At 43.0% G+C, this 19,485-nt stretch overlaps 1 protein-coding gene across 3 annotated transcripts in view; it reads left to right on the top strand.

Moving 5' to 3' along the window:
* The window catches only part of kirrel1b (kirre like nephrin family adhesion molecule 1b), a 52,828-nt gene that overhangs the window by 13,443 nt on the left and 19,900 nt on the right, over nt 1–19,485 (top strand). The window contains exon 1 of one of the 3 annotated variants that reach the window (XM_052087385.1): nt 5,150–5,415. The exons of the other annotated variants lie outside the window; for them this stretch is intronic. Coding sequence (XP_051943345.1) covers nt 5,370–5,415 — 46 coding nt within the window. The 5' untranslated portion in view covers nt 5,150–5,369. Of the gene's footprint in view, nt 1–5,149; nt 5,416–19,485 lie in introns of those variants that run through there. 3 annotated transcript variants of the gene reach the window in all.

The following is a 19,485-nucleotide window of genomic DNA, read 5'->3' as shown; positions in this document are numbered from 1 at the left end:
GGGGGTGGGCTGTATGTCTGAGGGGGCGGTTTAATTTGGATCGCGCAAACAAACACGGAGGCGGTGGGAATGTTAAGCGCTCCCTTGTCGAACATAAAGTGGCTCCTCAAAGGTCACGCTTGACAGTTGACGCCGCGACAAATCGAATGTGATGACGCCCACCCTTCACCCTCCCCCTTTTTCTGTTTCCTGTCATTTCCTGACCCCCACCCACCCCCTCCCATTTGCAGGGCGGAGGGCGGGGCATTACATAATCCGGCCCACCAAGCATTTACGTGATCAAGAGTTTTATTGGTCATGTTATCTGTTGTAAAATGTAAAGAAGTGAGTACAATAAAATACAGACAATAAACATATAACATTTTTAAATACTTTTTAATTGATTATGTATAATATATATTTAACTCATGAAATATTTTGGTTGAACTTATCGTAAATAATAATTTCCAGGTGATTAAAAGTAACCGTTTTTTATTTAAAATTTTAAAATACAGATATTTTTGGAATGTAATTGGTGTTGACATATTTCATTGAAGAATTGGTGAGTTAATGTGTTGCAAATAAATATAAATTTTACATGTGGAGTATATTTTTAAAAAGTCAATAAGTTTATGTGATAAGATAAGACAAGATAAACTTTATCCTCAATGGGGAAATAAATGTTTCGTTAAGATTTTGATTTTATTAGGTAACTATTCAATTTATGTATTATGAATAGTAAAACAGACATTACTACTTCACTGATATATATATTTTTGAGATTCTAATGTTTTATTAAACACATTAGTTGGTTAATTGAAGTGTATTTGTTCCCCTTTATTGATCCTTCCACTTATGTCATGAAATAATTGCTGATTTCCTGTAATTATCATAAAGTCATTTTTAAAAATAAAATAATAACAATCTTGAAATTAACAAGTCACAGTGAATGAATCTCCCAAGTTTGTAATCCAGACTTTCAGTTTTTTTTAATGCATGCCTGTATGCATCCATGCAGGGAGGCATTTGGTCCCTCCTCCTCTTTGTCATATTTCTTCATCAGCACCTCTTCATCTTCCTCTTTTGCTGTAATGCAATGCAAAGTGTGACATTTTGTCAAGAGCGCCCCGTAGTCCAGGGGCGTCCAATTGAGGCCATGCATTCGCTGCGGGCTGGACCTGACCCTTCGCCTCCTTCCCTCCCGATGTCTCTTTGACTGCTTTTGAATTCTCCGGCCCGGGTTTCTAATCTGCTTTTTCCCGTGGCCCCTGCGTCGGTGTTGTGCGAGTTCATTGATAAGGTCTCGGCCGCCCTCAGCGAGCGTCTTTCAAATTCCAGCATGCACAGCTTGAGTCAATCGCGCTTTGCCGGCCGATTCCGCAGCTCTGCATCAATCCCCGAAGGCTCCCGCGACTTGCCGCTTATGAATATTCATATGCGTAGTATAATGGCGTCCTTCTTCAGAAAGGATATGTTGCTTCTTTTCCTCATTTTCTTTCTTCTTTGCGTGTTCTGATCGAAGAAAGAAAAATCAAATTAAATCATAGAGATTCTGATTATGTTGTGTTTTCCCATAGTCACAAACGCACTGTTGTAGCCCGTGTCCTTGTGAAAACGTGTTTGAAAAGATGGATTTGAAACCTTACCCCAGGCTTGAAAGCCTTACTTGAAAGCCTTAATGCCGCCTTAAAGCTCTATCACGAGCTTCAAATCCTACTATAAAAGCCGAACCTTTGCTAAATTGAGACACAAATTAGGAAGCGTATCCCAAGGTTGAAGCTCTACTTAAAACTCTTGAAATAAGTTTTGAAACGCTAATTTAGCCCTTTCCAGGGACATCGGTTACTACATAGCTCATCATGTTATCAGGTTACAGGGTGAATGAAAGGGTTAAAAAAAATAACTTTTGCTTGAAAACTTGAAACCCTGCTCATGTTTTGAAATACTAATTTGAAACCCTGACCTGTGGTTGAAACCTCTTTGGAACCTTGACCCAGGTTTGTCACTCGAATTGGATACCCCAATTTAAAATTCTAAACCTGTCTTGCTACCCTTCTTACAAATCCTAACCATTCTCATCCTAAAACCCTAGTTTACATATTTAACCTTGAAACCTTACTTAGCTCCTCGTCTGGAGCCCTAATCCAGTCTTTTAATGCAAACTTAAAACGCTAATGCTAATTTTACTGGAAACCCTTCCCCTGGCTTTCTTCCTCGACGAAGCAGCTATGACAAGGACACGCATACACATACACGACTGGACAAGCAGATGCGCATACACATCCTTGTTATCACCGTCTTTATCGCTCTGATTCTTTTTTCCCCCGTGACGTGGTTCGATAATGCGGAGCGCAACGGGGACCATGCAGCTGGTCATTTTTAGGCTGCGTCGCAGTTAACCCCCCCCCCCCCCCCACTCCCCTCTCCCCCCCTTCCCATTCATCCTCCCCCTTATACATGTTATGTCTTGTGACTTGTTGTAACTGTCATATGCTTATTCATTTGCTAGGGTCTTTTTTTTTATCCTGGACTTAAATTATCCTCGGAAGAGGATAGTTCGAGCATGTTTTTTTTCCCCTCTCCCTACCCAGCGTTTTTCCTTTCGGAATTCTGATTGTAATTTCCCCATTGCGGGACAAATAAAGGATATCTTAATCTTAATCTTAACCGAACCAAGGCATGAAATGTAATTTTGATTGAAGCTGACCTTCTCTTGAAAACCTCCTTTGAGATAGAGACAACCTGCCAATTTTTTTTACTCCAGATGTAGTATTAGAGCAATAACAGGTGAGATAAGACACGGATTCATCAAATTTCCTTGACTAAAACTCGAAGGGAAAGACACAAAACAACTCTTTGGAAGTAGTTTCATGATTCGGTTTACGGACCAACAGGTGGCACTGTAGGGCTCCCCCGGCAGCTGCTCACCTGTTGGTCATTTGGTAATTAGTTGTATAAAAGGACTCCTGCCCGAATACTCGGTGTTGGGTCATTGTTGCTTCTTGCTACTGTCATGTTTGTTTGCTGCAATCAGGTTTGTTTCAGTCATGTTTTGGTTGCTGTTATGTTTTATCTTCAGTCATGATTTTTGCTGCTACTTTGGACTTTGTTTGTTTAGGATTTAGTTTTCTGTTTTATCAATACACTTCTTCAAATACCCCCTGCTCCTCCCTCCTGCCTGCTTTTTGGGGTCCACCACCACCTTGCTACGTGACAGGAAGGTATGAAGTCAAGTACGCACGCACACACACACAACAGACATCATCAGTCTGAAAACGCAAATCCCTCGTCGGAACTCCGGTGAGGTTTGGCTTTGCTTTTCGCAGCAGACAACCCTCTATTTCTCTCATTGATGATTTTTACAGGCAACTTAAAAATTCATCAAAATGGAGGAACATTGCAGGACTTTGAAAGGGTTGCGTGTGTGTGGTGTGTGGGTGTGCGCGTGCAATGCCGTTTTTCTGTGTCACTCTTCATGCCGCAACCTCCGGGGGCTGCGGTCCACGCTCGCGTGCACGCATAATATATTTGTATGGTTTCACGCGCGCATGCACGCGCACCCCATGCATACGCGCCTATATACGACAACGCGCAATGTAACTCACAAAGTGCACGTACGTTTCTGAGTATAATGGATAAATCTGTGATGCTAAGTTATCATAAAAACATTGCGTGCGTTTGTGTGTGTGTGTTGTCACGCAGAGGAACAGAGGTTGACCTCGGGCTAGCACAACTAATTAAAACTGTTACAGGGAGGGAAGTGAGTGGGAGGTGAAGAGAAACAGACCAAAAGAAGAGTAGTGTGTGCATGCGCGCGCGTGTGTGCGTATTAACTGACTGGTGTGCCACTGTCAGATTTGTTGATTGCTCCCCAATAGGTATTTTGTCTTCAATTGATTGCTTTACCCTTGGTTCTTTTTAGCTATTTTCTGTATTGTCTGTTTGCTTTTGAGCTTCTATCCAATCATATTTTCGACCCCATGTGTGTCACCTTTTGAGAATCCAGTTGCTGAACCATGTTATTGATTTTTAAGAAATATTCTTTTGTTCTTGTTCCCTTATATTTGTTTCTCTTGCCTTGGTTGTTTTGCAGTACTTCCTGAATTGGCCTTTCATCCAATTAGATTTCAGCCTTGTATGTTGCCCTGAAAGGAGAACATGCTGACCTTTTAATTTAGAAAAGTCACACATGCATTTAATTGTTATTTGATCATGTTTTTAATGTGGCTGGTCACTATACATTGATTTCTACTCATTGATTGGTTGTGCCACTTCCAGTATGTTCTGTTTAGCCCAGGGGTCCCCAAACTTTTTCCTGTGAGGGCCACATAACATTTCCCTTCTCTGATGATGGGGGGCCGTTGTCAGTTATAACATCAACGATCGTAGGGGAGCTTAAAAAAGTTATTGTTTCCCAGAGAGCCACACATAACCAAATGACCTTTCCAGGTTCTTTACAGAAAAAAAAGTCAGGAAACAAATAATAACACTATTAATGAAATAAATAATAACTAAATAACTCTCTCTCTTTATAGCCCCTTGAAATCCACAAAAAAAAAAGTTCTGCCATCTACGAGAACGCCACCTATCTTGTTTGTCTGCCACCGTCTGGGTCACGTGTTCTAATTGATCTGAGACACAACTAAAACACTGAAACATTCTATGGTGTGTAAATAACTTTGTGACCTTGATTTCGACCCTATTGGCGTCATGGGTCATTTTGCGCCAAAGACCACCTTTGTACAGCTTCCATTGAAATGTGAATAAAAACATTTCAATTTTTCTGCAGTTGGGGACAATCTAGGAAAAGTCATAACATTTCAAGTTAAAAATTTATCATTTAGGGTTTTTTTGGGGCGCTTTTAACACAGTGATGGGTCATTTTGAACCAAGGACAACAGGAGGGTTAGAGGGCCGGGTCAAATGTGCCCGCGGGCCGTAGTTTGGGGACCCCTGATTTAGCCAATCGTAATTCAGTCCTGTGTGCCAGGAAACGATGGCCCTGTAATTTAAGATGCAGTTAGTAACGCATTGTGTTGACTTTTGTTTTCTAATTATTATAATGTATGTACACATACAGCACATTTGACAAAGTTGTATTCAATTCAATAATTTGTTTCTGTCATCAGAATTCAGTACATCCTGCGTTTCACCTAAACGGATACCGTGCGTGCGTGCGCGCGTGTGTGTGTCACTCCCCAGAAATAATCCGCCTTTTGTCGTTTCCTGCCGCTTTAACCAATCAGATTTGATGCCTGCCGTGACGTCACATATTTTGGATTGGTCACTCAGGTGAGTTGGCTATCCAACAAGCTAATCAGATATCGGTAGTTAGCAGTTAGCATCCCAAGCAAAAATGTTTCCGTCTAAAAGGAAGTCGGTGAACTTGAATGGAAAACAGGATTGCATTTAATCAACAAGCAAGCAGTGGTTTGGGTGAGTTTATTGGTGTTTTATCACAATAGTTATTTGCTGGACAGAATATGTGGCTGTGTTTAAAAAAAGTAATAAAAAATCAAGGGTTAGGTTAGGTGTCTTATTTGCAAAAAAGTTCTGTGGAAGGGCACTGAAGCAGAAAGCTGTGGCAGTGGTGTGATGAAACCTCTGGTAACATTCCAAATCAATAGTGGCTGTTGTTGCTATGACGGGGAGCATGCGGAGAGCCGCATGATCGCGTGCACAGTTGACTTTTGTTCTGACAATGGACAGAGAGTGGCAGCAAGGCATGCTTTTGCTTACAATACGGTTCGCGTAATGTTAAATCAACAGTGTGATTAGGACCGGATCCCATTTGGCAGCACACGCCTTTGTAGTGTAGGCGAGCTTTGCTACGGCAACATCACTTATGTAGCAAAATCGTCAGATGAAAACAAAGTACATTATTTTCATCTCTGGTGTAGCTGTTTACGAAAAATGTTTTTGTTTTGGTTTTTTTTCAGATAAGGAAAAAAATCAATTACGAGATAAGTGCTTTTTATTGGCTAGATGCTAACTGGACAAGTTAATGGTGAAATTATGAATGAAGAGTCACTTTTTCTAGTAATTTTTTTCAAATCTGACCCTAACTGGAACATTTTGGCTGGAAAACCGTACTTATAAACCTTAACTATTTAAACCTGAACCCATGCTTTAAAACTCAATTGAAACAGTGACCCTGGTTTTAAACCCAAACCATCTTAAACCCCTACTTGGAAACTCTAGTCCAGGCTTGAAATCCAAAGGACGAACCCTAGTGCCGGCTTGAATTTGTGCTTAGAAACCCAAACTCAATTGAAAACCTTTAGAAACCGTGACCCTGGTTTTAAACCCAAACCGTCTTAAAACCCTACTTGGAAACTCTAGTCCAGGCTTGAAACCCTAACCCTAGTTTTAAAACCCAACCCAGGCTTAAAATCCAAAGCACAAACCCTAATGCGGTCGTGAAATCGTGCTTAGAAACCAAAACAAGAAAACCCTGTGCCGCTTCGGAGTTCAACAACAGTGGACTCCGAACTTGTGGAGGGGGAAAAGAGTTGGTGGGGGTGGGGGTAGCCAAGTGAGAAAATTTGAGAAAGCACCAAGCGGAGTGTGAAAATGTGCAAAAGTGTGAACAGGCGACACAGTGACCTCGACCAGAAAACACTTTTGGAAAGTACATCCGCTGCCTTTATTATTTCATTTTCCTCTCATCATTGCTGTTTTTTTTTCTGGAGGACACACAAGCAAGCGTGCAGGACGTCAATGTTTTATTAATGCTCCCACAAATACACAATCAATGTATCCTTTTATATAATTCATCGCTGGCTCTAAATATTTCACTGTCAACAAGCCAATTAGCTTCACATGTGTGTCAGGGTTTTTATTTTTTTGGTGTGTGGGGACGCTGGCGGATAAGATCTGAGATTGATGTTTGATCTGCTCCTTGTCCCACTTCCACTGAGTAAGCCCCCGCCTCAACCCAAAGGAGACCAGAGAAGGAAGGCGGTTGAGCGTGTGCGCGTTTCTTTTTATTTTTTGCATGGGTGCGTGCGTGCGTAAGACGTAGCAAGGCAACCTCAAAGAGGCAAAACAGATAAACAGACGGATGAAATACTCAAAGTGACAGCTCGAGGGGGAAGAGGAGGAGGGGCTACCATGAGCTTGACAGCCTGCCCAAGCCCAACCATTTGGGCAAGTGATAATCTATATTTGTGACGTATTTTTATATATACTTGTAAAAAAATCTAAAATTTTTAACATGTTTGGATTTGCTATATTTCATTATTTTATATTTACAATAGGTATGTAATTATATGTATATTTTTATGATGATTCAATATGTATTTCATAGTTGTATTTGAAAACACTTGAATATTCAGTGGCGGCCCGGTAGTCCAGTGGTTAGCACGTCGGCTTCACAGTGCAGAGGTACCGGGTTCGATTCCAGCTCCGGCCTCCCTGTGTGGAGTTTGCATGTTCTCCCCGGGCCTGCGTGGGTTTTCTCCGGGTGCTACGGTTTCCTCCCACATTCCAAAAACATGCATGGCAGGCTGATTGGACGCTCTAAATTGTCCCTAGGTGTGAGGGTGAGTGCGAATGGTCGTTCGTTTCTGTGTGCCCTGCGATTGGCTGGCAACCGATTCAGGGTGTCCCCCGCCTACTGCCGGAAGACAGCTGGGATAGGCTCCAGCACCCCCCGCGGCCCAAGTGAGGATCAAGCGGCTCGGAAGATGAATGAATAAATGAATGAATATTCAGTTTAGATTTGTGTATATTTTATATAAATTTGCATCTTATTTTTTGTATTTGCTTTGTGTATTGTGTTTTACGCAATGATTTTATTTGTATACTTCTGATGTATGTTTATTTTAATCATAATCATCATAATTTTTAATCATTTTTTATAGTAATTAGAGTTCATCCTTAAGAATTAGTTAAAAGTAGCTTTATGGTATCTTCTCTGACTTTTTTATAATTTTACAATTATTGATTTAATCTTTGTACGGCTACTTGGATTTACTGAGCATAATATCTGAAATTGTGTGCAGTTTAATTCCGCACAAGGTGGTGACATCTGTACCAGAGCTAGCTGGCTTAACAGAGAGCTATAAAGAAGCGGATTGTCCCAGCCCAATCTCGAATTTGCCGGGTCAACCCAAAACACATTTTACTCAAAACAATCCTGAAAGTTCGGCTCCAGCACCCCCCGCGACCCTAGTGAGGATCAAGCGGTTCGGAAGATGAATGAATGAATGAATCCTGAAAGTGCACCAACGTAGGGGTCAGTCAATTTTGTTAACAAAAAATTGCGAATCAGCCTACCTATAGTCTAGTTGAAATACCGTAAGTTACTTTGCTTTTTCATACATATGGACGGGAGTGACAGCTGTGTTGATGTAGCTGTTCGCTGTTGAGGCGCATGTCATCAACTGCGAGGATCTCGTCTTACCCTGGCTGCTTATTTCCACCTTTTAGCACTGAGAAGAAAAAAAAGATATAAATCTTTGCGAAGGTGGACGATGAAAGCCAACTACTATGAGCCGCTTAGAAGAATCACTCCTAATGCATTCCCCGATTTCCCTTTGTAGAACAAAAAGGGCTTCCATCGTCACACTTGAACAAGTCACACATTAGAAATCAATTCTTGGAACGCCGGCATGTGGAATCAATCCGTTTCTTGGGCCCGCTGGAGCCGCGGCTAATTTGCATGCGCCGCAGCCCACTCCTGTTTCAAAAATTCCCTTTACATTCCCCTACGCTTCCCGCGGCGAATTTGCGACGTTTTCCTCTACACGGCGGCTGCCAAAAAAGCGACTTGGCGGGCCAGAAAACATTCAACATTCATCGTGTTTCCTTCTGATGTCGGTACAAGATACCTCAGCGGCGCTTTGAACATCTCATCTTTACATCGAGAGAGACGTTTGCTTTCAACTGTCAGGTCGCCGCGTTTTATGTTCAGTTCTGCGCTGTAGCTTTTAGATATGCAACGCGGAGTTCCTTTTGAAAGGAAGTCTTCGTTTTCCCACTTAATCGCTGCTTCGAGAGTCACGCGCTGATATTCTAGAGCAGTAACACAACCTGTCGATCGGTTTTAATTAGAATTTTTGTTGTTGTTGTAATTCTGTTTGGCATCATTTGGAATAGGCTCCAGCTCACCCATTACTCTGAGGGCATTCCGCATGGAAAATGGACGGATGGATATGTCGCTAAGAGTGGAGGTGTGAATCCAGATATTACTAGCTGGGTTTACACGGAGCCCTTTTGGTTTGAATGAACGGACTGAAAATGTTCCATGAAAACACCTTTTCTGCACTAAAAGGCGCATCTAAAAGCCTTCCATTTTCTTAAAAGCTCACAGCGCGCTTAAAAATATGATGCCCCTTGTGTATGGCCATTACGCGAGACATGCTGGCAATGCAGAGTTCAAACTTAATGCGATCAGTTGCGCAGTTGAACACGGAAATAGAGCAGCGGCAAGAGAGTTCAACGTTAACGAGTCAATGTTGTAACTTGCTGTTGGTTAAGTGAACTGTGTCGCTGCTTTATTAAATAAGTTTTACTGACGTCTGATCGTTTTCTTGAGCATAGCTCCATCTAATGGATGCATTGTAGATTGCGTCTTACAATGTGGCGCGCCTATTGTATGAAAAAAAATTTACAAAATAGGCCACTCATCGAAGGTGTGCCTCATAGTCCACCTTTTAGTGTGGAAAATACTGTAATCGGAATAGAATTGCACTCAAGATTCAGAGGGGTGGTAAATTGAGCGTCATGTCAGCATTTCAAACGCCTAGCTGTGTTCGGTCTGCACAATGGTCTGTCTTCACGTAAATGACGTGCCCAGTTCCGGTCCTCGAGAGCTCCTACTCGGCCTGTAGTAGATGTCTCCATTCTCTCACACACCCGATTTCAATGATCAGCAAGCTTTGCAGTAGCCTGATAATGATCATTTGAATCGGATGTGTTGGCGGAGGAAGACATCTAAAATGATCTGGATAGGGGCTCTCGATGACCCGTGTTGGAGACCCCTGTCCTCAATATTCATGTCCCTTCAGCGACATTGCAGATGGATTATCTTGTAATATGCGTATTGTTGCTGCATGGCGTCTTATCCATACCACTGGCAAAATATCACTTACTCTTCAAATGAAAGCAAAATGTTCAATAAAGCGCAGCCTTTAGATCAGGGGTGTCCAAACTTTTTGCCAAGGGGGCCAGATTTTATGTGGTAAAATGTCGGGGGGCTGACCTTGGCTGACATTCTTTACATTGAACAACAATATTGTTCAGCAAATTTTAGTAAGCCAGTCTGTTACACATTTCCATTTTTATTTTAATTTCAACAATCTTAAGAATTTCTTTTGGTTCATTTGAAACAGGTATATCACATGCAACTGCTTATTCACTTGACTTTTTCTTAAACAGAAGTCTCCTGAGTGCAAATTGATTGATTTGAAACATAAAATGTATCACCATGACTTTTCAATAGTCACAAAACCTTTGACTCGAACAACAGGGAAATGAACAAGCAATACACATATCCACAACTGCAAGGATCATTTGAAATATGACATATCAGTCAATATAAACACGGAGTGATGTCTTGATAACTCGTGAGTGATGCCCTCTAGTGTCTAAATGCTATTACTCATTTAGTGAATGCTATTACTCATTTAGCCACTAGAGGGAAGCAGTACTCTATGAAACATCACTCACCAGTCTACGAGACCTCAGTCAATGCAACACGTGTTCCATTGCGCCCAACCTGCGGGCCAGACGGCACTGATTTTATGACAGGGGCCGAGGGCCGGATGAAATTCGACCGCGGGCCGGATTTGGCCCGCGGGCCGGACTTTGGACACGCCTGCTTTAGATGTTGAAATGACTGGATTAAAACAGCACACTTAAGAGACCAACTAAATACATTCTTTTAAGTGATCACATATTCCCTATTGTGCTGTCTACAAAGTCCTTAGTAACCGTTTAATGCAGCCGTGCTAGTGTCTTCAAATTGAAATAATTACTTTTATTGCCATCTACAGGCAACGTTTACACGTTGCTGAAATCCCACCGGATGGGTCTAGTTTTTATGCTTTGCATTTATTGAAATCGTTTTTTGGCCTTTCTTTTTTTTAAAATCTTCACAAAAATGGCCATGATGGGAGAGATCCGAAAACCAAACCAATTCTGTGGTTCTGCTGTAGCGGTTGACACGTAACGGCATCCAATGCTGGTCAATCACAGGACAGGAAGAGAGATGACTATCAATCGTCCGTGAAAGTGAAGATTTGTGGTTCTAGTAGTACTCCAGCCATGCAGACGGCCTATTTTCTTTATTGTGCACAGCTGTGACATCACGTTATCTTGATTACACGTCTCCATGCATGAAATGATCTGATCGAGGAGTGTCGCCTCATATCACCAAAATATTTCAACCTCCTCCCGCGTTGCTCCTCTGTCAATATGAGATAAGATGAGCCACACGGCAACATATTTACTTCCCTAACGACTGTACCACATTCAGTAGTTTTTATGGCGCATGCCACTCGATGTCCTGCTTCGTGTGCATATTTGTCACACCACGAACACGTGATAAATACATAAAAAGATCGGACTTTGGTAAAAAAAAATCGGAATTAGGCATGGTGCCCAATTCAGATTTTTTTTTTTGTTTGTTTTTTTGGTGAATGTAGCGTTGGTCATTTTATAGGCATTATTTGTCGCAAGAAAATAAATACATTAATTAATAAATAACAGGAAAATCTCTAAAAAATAATGCTTAAAAATATTAATTTTAAAAATTGTATCAAATCGTGCAATATATTCAATGACGACCAAATGTAGGCGTTGTTGTTTCGTCGGCACCTGTTGGCGTTCCTGTTGTTATTTTTCCCCTTTAAGAGCAGCCACTTGAAGAAAACAGAATAGCAGTCTCTCCATCCTGCCTATCTGTCTTTTTTGTTTGTCGCTCTGCTGTCCATTTGGATTTGTTTCCGGGCTGTGCTTGCATGCCTCCGTTCAGCCCCCTCCCTCCCCCTCACAGAACAACGGTGCTCTATTTGCGCTCATCCTTTTTCAGTCTGTAGGCATGTCAATCACTCACTCTGTGTGTGCGTGTGTGTGTGTGTGATGTTAGTGCAAAAGGTGGAAATAGTGTTGCGGCGCACATCCAGGCAAAGCTCCAAGCTTCTCACGGCTGCTGATGTCTGCCTCAGTAGTAAACAAATAAGTCAACACAATCGCCCCCCCCCCCCCCCCGAAAAAAATAAAATAAAAATTAAGAGGTGAAAGTAGTCCCATGTAGTCGGGAAGAGATATGCAGCAGTCATACTGCAACACCACTGGGATATTCTGGGAAAAACTAGTACAAAAAAACATTTTTATTTTATGTAGATGCAGTATAAAGATTCATGGGTGGCCCAGTGGTCAACTGATTTAGCACATCGGCCTGCAGTACAGAGGTGCAGGGTTCGATTACAGCTCTGGCCCTTCTGTGTGAAGTTTGCATGTTTTCCCCATGCCAGCGTGGGTTTTTTTCGGGTACTCCGATTTCCTCTCACATTCCAAAAACATGCACGGCGGGTTGATGGAACACTCAAATTGTCTCCCTGCTGATTGGCTGGCAACCGGTTCAGGGTGTCCCCCGCCTACTGCCCGAAGACAGCTGGGATAGGCTCTAGCATGCCCCGAAACCCTTGTGAGGAAAAGCGGATCAGATGAAGGATGGATGGATAAAGCAAAAATCAGACTAAGCAGTGCAATTGTTAGACGGTAAACTTTGCTCTCACCACGAGCAACTTGACATCCATCCACTTATCGCATCTCCCAACATTTCATGTCTGACCCTCTGATACTTCTTAAAGTTTTTGTTCACTGAGCTTTTTTCTTTCATTTTTTTCATTTATTCCCTCTGGAACCTCATCATCTGGTTCCGCCTGAGCAGAGCGCTCACATCGCCGATTCTTATTGAAGAGGAAGTAACGGTGCGGCGGTCGCTGCTGACTGAGCGTGGCGCTTATTTGGATAATGACTCATCTGCCTGCACGGCGGGCCAGGTCGCGCTCGGTGGATGTGGCTAATGATGGGTATGCCGCATTGTCTGCGAATATGCACACCAGCGCGCACGCGCTCTCACACACACGCTTTAATCAATGCTGCTTTTCCTCTTGAAATGGTTGGCAGTCCTCTCTGTCATGTCTCCTCCTGGCCTACACTTGGAGGATTATTTCTGGTCCTTTTGTTTTTTCGAGATGGTGGTTTGATCATGAATAGCACGCGAGAGAAGCCGTTGCATACGTTATATAACATGTACATTGTGAAGTGAGTGTGGATTGTACGGTCATTCTGCTTGTTTTTATTGTACATGGTGGCAACCCTAGTTTGAGTGGCGCTGTAGTAATGACATTGTGTCGTGTATGGGAGCCGAGCATGATGTGGACTTGTTTTTACTTTGTGGATGGTTCCGAGTGACTGTGTGTATTGTGAATAACGAGGGGGGCTATCACATAGACTACATGACGAGTATAATGAGGGTGCCAATGTGATTCGAATCTGCAGTGGAATTGTTTAACTTTGCAGATTAATTCTAGTCGTTCTGTCTTATTTTTTTCTCATTGTTTTGTTTATTCTCACTGTGCATGACGGTGCTATCATGAATGTCTGGCAAGGGGATCAATGACACGCATCATGTTCTCTGAACCTGGCAAATTGTGCTGTGTACTTTTTTGACTTTGTTTATTTCCTGTCAATGTGTTATTTCTATGTTACTGGGTGGTGGTTGGAAATAAATGGCAAGACAAGCCATCGGACTGGCTGTGAAACATATGTTACCTTTGCATGTTACCGAGCATGCTGTGGCCTTTTTTTGCCTTTATGGATTATTTTGAGTGGCTGTGTTTTGTTTTGTGCAAGGTGGCACTGAAATCATGATTAACTGGCGATAGGTGTCATCATATTAATTTATGTGAGCACATTGTAGAAACTCAGTTGTGATTGAGTAGTCTGTGGTGGTTTTTAGCAAGAACTGGCAAGGGACAGACTTGCCATATTTTTTTACTCTATGGATTATTTCTATGTGTTCTGTTTATTTCTATCAGGCAGTGATGACATTATGACATGTACATTGGATGTGCCAATTTGAGACAAAGTACGTTGTGGAAATTTGTTGACTTTGTGGATGATTTATACTGTGCAATGTGTCGGTTATATCATAAGAGTTGGCAAGGGGAGCAATCAATTTAATGATGATTACATTCGTTTGTACTTTGTGGCTCGGCATGCCGTGGATATTTTGTGTGTTGTTGATCATTTCCACTGTTCAACATAACGGCTTTATCCAGAGTATTTTTTTTAACTTTATTTGTTTGAATGAGGAAATAAATAATCCAAAACATAGTCATTGTAGTCCAAACATTGCCAAAGCAAGTAGGCTTTATTCTGAGCATTAGCATAGCTCGCGAATCTAGCCAGCATTCATATCATAGCATTAGCTTTTTGGTTAATAGTAGCATAGCATTGTTTTATGGACTTTTAAACGACTGTGAATGAGCACATAACTTTATTAGGAAACCTAGAATTATGTCTGGGTTTGACACAAAAATGTCCACTAAAAATTTGCGACAGATGCGCGCACGTCAGCGTGCGCACACACACACACACACACACACACCCACACACACACGCACACTACTCTACGCTAGGTCTCGTTTCTTATTGACCAACTGCTCATGCGCCAAAAAGACAACCATCCCCCCCCCCCCCCCACACACACACACACGGGCTTTGTGCTCATTGGGTGATGCTAACGCTATCAGACGTGTACAGCGTGCTCTAACGACAAAGGAGAGGCAAGGTTGGGGGTTGGGGGCGTGCATGCGAGTGTGTGCACGTGCATACACGTGTGCGCACTTAGCGCTCTTAAAAAGCAATTAAGAGCCAGCAGCAGTAGCAGATGAAGGGGAAGAAGAAGAAGAAGAGGTGAATTAAACATCAGCGCCACCAGATGGAAAGAACTCGGACGGGAAAGAGAGAGAGAGAGGGAGAGATGATGAATAATTGAAGCTGTCATACAAAGAAATAAAAGTGAAATAAAAGATTAGATGAAATATAAGAAAGCGCAAGTGAATTACACATAAGGGTGTGTGTGTGGGGGTGGGGGGTTGAAATACTACACACACCAGTTTACTTGTGTGAGCCACAAAGCTTACTGGCTCATGATTGGTTGCTTGTGTTGTGCAATGAAGGCCTCGTGCGTGTGCTTGTGTTTATTGTGCTGAGGGAAGTTGATTGATGTTTCTGTGTGTCTGTGTTTGTTAAATGCCCCTGGTTGAGTTTTTTGTTGTGAGCACGTGTGATTTGCACGCAGCGCTCAGTTTGCCCACCGTCTCCTCAGCGATTGGCGTCACGCTGCTGCGCCGCGCCGCTCGAAGGAAAATGAAAGCGGTGGCCAGGGGACACCGGGAAATCAACAAAGAGCCAGTCTGTATGCACATCCGTGGGATTTAAGTGTGTGTGCATGTCTGTGTGTGTGTCTATGTGTGTGTACTGCGTCGGTTGTGTCTGTGTAGCATGTGTGCGGCATGAACGTAGAGTACCTAAATGAGCGTGTTGTATGTATGTTTGTGCAGTATGTATGGTTGTGTAGGAAAATCAATAGGTCTCGAGGGCAATGCTTTCTGAAATGGGTCATTCAAAGAAATCAATAGTGTTCTTGCTGTGACATCCGGATAGAATGTTTTGGATGGTTGAATGCCATCGGATGGTGAATTTGAAGTTGCCACGAAGCCCTCCCCTCCATCTTATATACTTCAAAATCAGTTTTCACACCGGTACCAGTCCGAGTATTCACTTTTGACTACGCATCGAAACAGAGTACCGATACCGCACGGACTTTTCATCTGTCACATTTCAATGAACACGGTCTCCGCCTACCAACATTATCCCAACCCCCCCTCCCAAAATAAAAAAATAAAAAACTGTCCCAAAGCAGTCTGCATGTGTTCATCCACATGATGGTAATCACGGTGTTTGCCACTCTCAGCTGACCCGGTTCCTGTTTGGAGCATCCTGATGCGTTTCCTCCCTCACTTGTGAGTGTTGGTCTCAACTGCGACCAGGCTCCAGCCGATGAGTCAGCGCCACTCTCATGCGAGACCCGACAAACGTGACTCACGAAGCTCACTTTTGTGATCGCACGCCCAACCACACTCACTGGACAAATACCCACTGCTTTTGTTTGTTACCCTCTGAAATGTTGATGTTTGATTGACCTCTTTTTTTTTTTAGTCAGGGGTTGCCACAAACCCATGACAGTGGCATGTAAACTTCCTTAAATGTTGATGCGTAATTTTAAAATGAATAGCACTTGGTTGCTCAGATCTTCGTACGTTTCACCGAGAGGTGTACTCACTTTTTGTTGCCTGTCGTTTGGATATTAACTCTTTCCATGCCAGCCATTAAAATGAGAGAGAGAGAGAGCTAGCTAGCTAGCTTATGAGTGCCAGCTGATTTGGATTCTGGCTGATCTTTGCGTGTCAGCCATTAAACTCAGCCTTGTGTTCTAACCATCACTCCTGTTTGGCGATTCCAAAGATAAAATCATGTGTGTACACACACAGAACACAGCAACGAGTCTTCTCGCTCATGTCAATGAGCCGCACCGGTAAGCGTGTCTCCAATAACAACACCGAAAAATGATTACCAAAAAAAAGTCCATCATTGTAACATGTGCAAATGAAGAAAAAAAGACTCAATAACAGCACAGTATGCGTTGGCGATGAACAACATAACATGAGTCAACAGTTCTTTACTTTGAGGTGCTGTCATTTCTTTCTCAGGGCATTGAATCGATGGTAACTAGACATCTGTTGTCTTTGAATACGTTTTGCCTCTCATCTGAGAGGGCGTCATCAGTTTAAGCAACAGGGCTTGGTACTGCTTAAATACTGCACCAGCCATAGTTATTTATTACACATTCTACTTTATTGTTCTCACACCCACTTCGGAAATGACTTGCGCATTACAATCCTTTGTGGAAATGCGCGCAGTGTTCTTGCAGCAATTCTTTTTACTCGGCAAGTACTACGACAGTGCTGTGGCAGACCTCGGCCAAGGCCGAAGCATCCTAATTTGGAGCATTCCGATACCTGGGTTGTCAGAGCGCGAGAGGAGGCAAGCAGAAATGAGGAAGGATGTTGTAAATAAGAGAGAGTAAAGCACACGGGAGGGGAAATCACCAGGGAATGCTGATAGTGGAGAAAGCCGACGAGTGTGTGTGTGTGTGTATGTGTGTGTGTGTGTGTTGCGGGAGGGAGGACAAGGAGGGCGGTGGTGTATCCCGTAGGGTTAATTACGTCTCTGTTCTCTGTCAGTACAATTCTCCCATCTACAATCTGAGCCGCCGCCGCTGCAGGCTGACAGGATACATGCACGCACCCACAAACACACACGCGCGCGCGCACACACACACACATTTCCCCGGCCCTGTAATTTCCATAAATTATCTAAAAATGACGTGATGGTTCAACCTTGAATATTTGCATAAATTCAAAGCCTTTGTCTTCAATAGTATTGCGTTATAAAGCCATGAATCAAAGCCAGTTTCACCTAGCAACATGAAATTTGGGAGGAGGCTCACAAAAACGTCTCAAGAAGCCATACCATAAAAGACAAAGGGAATCAACCAAGCATGTTGCCTCAAGTCGGCCATTTTAGTCATTTTTGGTCATTTCCAGGAGGCTATCTAAGGCTGTTCTCAAGACCTTGTTTCATACAAGAATATGAGAATTTGGTCGGTACATTTATTTTAAGCATTCATTCATTCATTCATTCATTCATCTTCCGAGCCGCTTGATCCTCACTAGGGTTGCGGGGGGTGCTGGAGCCTATCCCAGCTGTCTTCGGGCAGTAGGCGGGGGACACCCTGAATCGGTTGCCAGCCAGTCGCAGGACACACAGAAACGAACAACCATTCGCACTCACACTCAGACCTAGGGACAATTTAGAGTGTTCAATCAGCCTGCCACGCATGTTTTTGGAATGTGGGAGGAAACCGGAGCACCCAGAGAAAACCCACGCAGGCCCGGGGAGAACATGCAAACTCCACACAGGGAGGCCGGAGCTGGAATCGAACCCGGTACCTCTGCACTGTGAAGCCGACGTGCTAACCACTGGACTACCGGGACGCCCTTTATTTTAAGTAGACCCACAAAAAAGCACAAGAAGCTTTGGCCGTAAAAATATAGAAAGTCACACAGTTTGACTCAAAGGGGCCATTTTCAGGTCATTTTGCTAATTTTCATTGGTCCTTCTCAAGTCATACTCGAAACGAGTGTCACTTAACAACATATCGTTTGGGAAGGATGTCTATCATGAGTAAAACCACAACAAAAAAAAAATTAACCAATGTCAGAAAAGACACAGGAAATTTGCAGTTTTTGCTCCAATTGGACATTTTAAGATCATGTTTGTCATTTCCAGGGGTCTTTCTAAAGCTCTGCTTCCAACAGTTGACAGCATTAAATTTTATAGACATAGCTATCCCAAGAGACCCACAAAAAAAGTCTAAACTAGCTGTGTCCAAACAGCCACAGGAACTCTGCCATTTTGTTCTTTAGATGCCATTTTAGGCGTATTTTAGGATATTTTGGTGGTCCTACAACCGCAAACTTCCTAGAGCTTTTGCATGATTGCTAACAAGTGATCATTTCTCATATAAGACAGATGTGCAACAAAGTTTTTTTTCCATCAGTGCGTGCAGTTGGAGCAAAACAAGCCCCAAAAATCAATACCCGAAAACACACAGGAAGTCTGAAAGTTTGGCTTGAAACAAAACTATTAAGCTAATTTTGTTCCCTTGAAGAGTTTTTTTTCGGAAGCTCCTAGAGCTTTTATTCAATTCCTACCGCATTCGACGGAGTCCACAAAAGCAAAAGGCATCAAACATCCAAGTGGTACGGTTGCGCAATCCCGCCTCGACGGTTTTCCGCCGTCTCTCCCTTGTTTGCACCTCGCCGCTGCGGGGCCGCCGCCGCTCACCTCATTAGCTGCTGCCGTCGCCTTCATTAGCTAATGGGATTGTTTTAAAGCGGGATCCGAGAACAGAAGAGCCCTTGGGAAGACAAACACCCAAACTTGTGTGTGCCGCCGTGGAATCACTTTGTGGCTCGCTTTGTACTGCGAATTACTTACAGCTTTGTGTGTGCGTGTGCGCGTGCGAGTGTGTGTGAGTGAATGTCTGGGAATGCAGGGCAGCATTTGGGTGCAAATGGACGTGAGTGTGTAGGGGAATGAGTGTGTGTGTGTAGCTAGGAGTGTGTGCGTGTGTTTGCGGCGGATGAGTGAGTGCAGTGTGCATAGGTTTGTGCGTGTATGTGTGTGGGAGGGGGGGGTTTGGGAAATGTGAGCGTGTGTATATAAAGAACCTTCTCTTAATTAGCTTGCGAGACCTGCTTTGAGAAAATGAAACCTCACCTGATGATGCAAACAACTGCAAACTATCGCCTCCACACCTGACACCATGTGTGTGTGCGTGCACTACACTTGTCGTCT

Source organism: Hippocampus zosterae, chromosome 15 (assembly GCF_025434085.1).
Source record: "Hippocampus zosterae strain Florida chromosome 15, ASM2543408v3, whole genome shotgun sequence".
NCBI lineage: Eukaryota > Metazoa > Chordata > Actinopteri > Syngnathiformes > Syngnathidae > Hippocampus > Hippocampus zosterae.
Note: the sequence above shows the minus strand (reverse complement) of the source record. Positions and strands in the feature narration are given on the sequence as shown.